Source organism: Penaeus japonicus, unplaced genomic scaffold (assembly GCF_977035675.1).
Source record: "Penaeus japonicus unplaced genomic scaffold, GWHDUDI00000001_assembly GWHDUDI00000034, whole genome shotgun sequence".
Classification (NCBI taxonomy): domain Eukaryota; kingdom Metazoa; phylum Arthropoda; class Malacostraca; order Decapoda; family Penaeidae; genus Penaeus; species Penaeus japonicus.
Genome location: NW_028234436.1, coordinates 17912569 through 17917568, shown reverse-complemented (window position 1 = coordinate 17917568; position 5000 = coordinate 17912569). Strand labels below are relative to the sequence as shown.

General features: G+C 37.0%; 1 protein-coding gene across 2 annotated transcripts in view; it reads right to left on the bottom strand.

The window, feature by feature from the left end:
- Nucleotides 1-5000, bottom strand: part of mnd (L-type amino acid transporter minidiscs) — a 46670-nt gene that overhangs the window by 20081 nt on the left and 21589 nt on the right. For both annotated transcript variants that reach the window (XM_043004533.2, XM_043004536.2), the window contains exon 3: nucleotides 2537-2758. In XM_043004533.2, coding sequence (XP_042860467.2) covers nucleotides 2537-2758 — 222 coding nt within the window. The remainder of the gene's footprint in view (nucleotides 1-2536; nucleotides 2759-5000) is intronic.

Sequence of the window (5000 nt, the reverse complement as noted above, 5' to 3'; positions counted from 1 at the left end):
AACGTGGGTTCGTCCATCATGCCACTAGGCTGTCGTGTCAAGGTCGTGTACCCGGCAGATACACACACACACACGCCTCGGCGCCTCCCCCCCTCCCACCCACCCCACCCCCCAGACCTTGACCTTGCCTGTGAGTGCGAATGATCGAGTTGCAAAATAGAGAAAACAGACACGACTTTGATCATCGGCGTATCACGTCCACTAAGCTAAGAGCAACTGATGAGGAGAATGGGCGCGGCGCGGCCACTACTAATGGCCGGCTGGCGGAGCCCTAACCCCGTGGCACCCAAGGCCAAAGCGTAGCTCCTCCACAGTTACTTGATTACGGTTAATGATGCGTGTCATTCATACTCTATCGCTGCCGCTTGCGTGCGCGTTGGCCGACATTGCAAAAAGAACATGTTGTGACTACGAAAAGGTCGTCGCCCTTTCAGATAGGTTCTCCGTCCGCAAATTATCACGGCGGCGTCCAGGCGACACTAGACACGATAAAGGAAGAAAAAAAAAAAAACATGAATCACTGCGTATGTGACCTTGGCGAGAGCAAGAGGTCACTGTTCTTTGCTTCTATATACGCTCTCAAATTGAAAATAACCACTATAGAGTTAGTTATAAATGCCTAAATAAACCTGGCACGCTAACATTCAAACACACTGCTTAATTCTGATGAATATGACACTTCGAAACGGTTTTCATTTACCAATAAATCTATATCGTGTACTTAATCTAACCAATCCAACCAATCCAAACCAACCAAACTTAACCTTATCCAACAAGGCACAGAGTTTTGCGATTCGTAATAAATCAAATATACATTAATGGCGAAAAAAGTGCTCCGTCAAGTGCCTTATTCCCAAGCAGGCAACACTGGCTTTCTTAGTTGAATGACTCTGCATATAGACTGGTTTACCAAGTGCTCTGTTGCGAAGGGAGGACCTCCTTGTACTGTACATCCAAATACTTTAACAAGTAAACTCACTCCCCTGCCTCCCACTTACACACTCGCACACTCTTTCATTCCCTCTCTTACTTTCGCTCTCTCACTCCCACATTCTCTCTCTCACTCCCTCATTCCCTCATTCTCTCATTCTCTCTCCCTCTCCCTCTCCCTCACGCACTCACTCTTTCTCACACACTCACTCTTTTCTCACACACTCACTCTTTCACACACACTTTCACTCACTCTCTCTCTCTCTCTCTCTCTCTCTCTCTCTCTCTCTCTCTCTCTCTCTCTCTCTCTCTCTCTCTCTCTCTCTCTCTCTCTCTCTCTTCTCTCTCTCTCTCTCCGCTCTCTCTCGCTCTCTCTCGCCTCTCTCTCGTGCTCTCTCTTCCTCTCTAACATCCTCGCTCTCTCCTCGCTCTCTCCCTCTCGCCTCTCCCTCCGACTCTCCTCCTCTATCTCGTCTCGCTCTCTCTTCCTCTCGCTCTCCCATTTCTCCTCCGCCTCTCTCTCTCGCTCCTGTCCAGTCGCTCCTCGTCGCTCTCCTCAGTCCGCGCTCTCCTTTAAACTCGCTCTCTCGCTCTCTCGCTCTCTCGCTCTCTCGCTCTCTCGCTCTCGCTCTCCATCTCCCTCTCTCTCTTACTCTCACTCATTTATTCCATATGCGCTGCACTCATCACACCAATTCAAATCAAGGAAAACATATTGCTTCCGAAGTCACAGACAGAAACCACAGCATCTAGTTATATATTTCGCCACCTAAGTTATTTCGAAAAAAATATATAATGATTCAGGTTTTCGATAATCGCAGGCGAAATCGTCAACAAGTCCGCAAGTGGCAAACTACCCTGGAAACAAGGTCATTCCTGCGATAAACAGCCGCAGCGAGGTCAGTACCGAGATAAAAGGTCGTTTTCGCCTCCCCCCTCTCGTGTTAATATCTGCTATCTAAATTAGTTATTCGACTAATTTAGATAGTGAAATGGAAGCTTATGTTACAATGCGAAATTTATCGACAGATAAAAGACTTAGTGTACACACAAATTGCGTTACATGTTTATAAAGAACTAATACTGTGTCATGAGATTAAAGTCATATGAAATGTATACAGATTTAGCACAACTTTGACCTTGTCTGGTTCAAGACTGGTGCAATAATATAAATTATGTTTCTGTGCAAAAACATTCAAATATATGTGACCATATTTTAGTAAAGATCTTAGTTAACGTCTATATTCATATACTAAGACGATTACATAAAAGGGTATATTCCATAGTATAAAATTATCTTTATTTAGAACTAATTTAATCGCTTTTTGTATAAATAAAAAACAATACATAGAAGATCAAATATTCAAATCCTTTAGTAGCGCCCTAGCAACTCCCTGAAATATGTATCTAGGCCTACAGGTTACCAAAGCATGAAAAATGACTAAAACACAAACTAAAATTAGCAATAGCAAAAAAAAAAATAAATAAAAAAAAAATAAAATAAAACCAACAACAACAACAAACACTACCAACAATCAAAACCCAAATAACGAAACAACAACAAAAACCCCAACACCACCACCACCAACAACAACAAAAAACTCACAGATGACGACAGCCGCCAGGAGCCGAACGGGGATATCCGGTGGAGCATCACAGTCGGAGAACAGCGGCTGAAGAATGTAGTTGGCGAAGGTGAGGGCGATGACGGTGTTCCCCGTAGGCATGATGATGACCAGCGCCACCCACAGGTACAGGAAGGCCATGAGGGGCCCGAACGCCTCATGGATGTAGGCGTAGTCCCCCCCGCTCCTGGGGATCATGGTGCCTGTGGGAGGAAGGGTAGAAGGAAGGGGGTGAGATGGCGGAGATAAATGCTGTGTTACATTACGAATGGAGAGGGAGGGAGAGGGAGGGGGGGTGGGGGAGGGGGGCAGAGGGAGAGGGAGAGAGAGGGGAGAGGGTGGGGGAGGGGGAGGGAGAGGGAGGGAGGGAGGGGGGGAGAGAGAGGGAGGGAGGGAGGGGGGGAGGAAGGGAGAGAGGGAGGGAGGGAGAGGGGGAGGAAGGGAGAGGGGGAGGAAGGGAGAGGGGGAGGAAGGGGAAGGGAGAGGGTGAGGGGGAGAGAGAGAGAGAGGGAGAGGAAGAGGGAGAAGGAGAGGGAGAAAGAGAGAGGAAGAAGGAGATAGAGAGGGAGGGAGAAGGATAGAAAGAGAGAAAGAGAAAGAGAGAGAAAGAGAGAAGGGGGGGGGGGGAGACAGAGAGTGAGGGACAGACAGATTATATATATAATATATATATATATATATATATATATATATATAGATAGATAGATAGATACATACATAGATATATAAATATATATATATATATAGATATATACATTATATATATATAGATAGATAGATAGATATATATATACATACATATATCTATATCTATATAAAAATATATACATATATCTATCTATCTATCTATCATATTCTATATTATAAAATATATTAAATAGATTACATATAAATATAGAATATCTATTTAAATATATACATATATTCCTAAAAAACACCCACACCACATACATAATATATATATACATAGATCTATAAATATATATATATATATATATATAGAGAGAGAGAGAGAGAGAGGAAGAAAGAGAGAGAGAGAGAGAGAGAGAGAGAGATAGAGAGAGAGAGAGAGAGAGAGAGAGAGAGAGAGAGAGAGAGAGAGAGAGAGAGAGAGAGAGAGAGAGAGAGAGAGCGAGAGAGAGAAAGATTTATATGTATATATATACATATATATACATATAAATCTATATATATTTATATATATACATATATATACATATATATACATATATATCTATAAATATACATATATGTATACATATATATCTATAAATAGACATATATGTATACATATATTACAAAAAATATCATCTATAATGTTTTTAAACAGATATACAACATATTTAATCTATATATAATACAGATATAATAATACAGTATAATCTATATATATACATATATATACATATATATCTATATATATCATATATATACATATAATCTATATATATATACATATATATACATATACTTATATATCTATATAATAACATATATATACATCTTACTATATAAAGTATATAGACACATATATATACATATATAAAATGATACATATACTCATATACACTCATAATACACACTAATATACAGTATTTATACATAATATACATATAAGGTGAATTTTTGATACCATATATACATAGATATATACAATATATAATACATATCGATACATATATATATACTTATATATATACATATACATTAAATATATAACACATATATGTACAATATATATACATATATAGACTACATATACATATATAATACCATATACATATTTATACATACTACATATATAATACTATATATATACATTTATAGAGGAGAGAGAGAGAGAGAGAGAGAGTTTAGAGAGCGAGAGAGAGAGAGAGAGTAGAGAGAGAGAGAGAGAGAGAGAGAGAGAGAGAGAAGAGAGAGAGAGAGACATATAGTACATACATGATATAAATATATATATAAGTATATATATATAATATATATATAAATATATAAACATATATATATATATCATCAAACATACATATATACATATATATACAAATAAATCCTATAATATATCCTCCAATAGATATACATATATATCACATATCATATCTATATATACATATAATATACATATATATCTTATAGAAACCTATACATCATAAATATCCATATTATTATAAATGTATATAAATGTACACTCATTATATATACATTATAAAAACTATACATATACAAAATTTAGAAATAAACATATATAAACATATACATAAACATACATTTAAACAATATATATACAACTATATAATACATATATATACATAACATATACATTATTACATAATCCAATACATATAAATACATAATATTAACAAAATACATATATATATACATATACATATATATATACACTTATATATACCTTTTATATATACAATATACAATATACATTATACA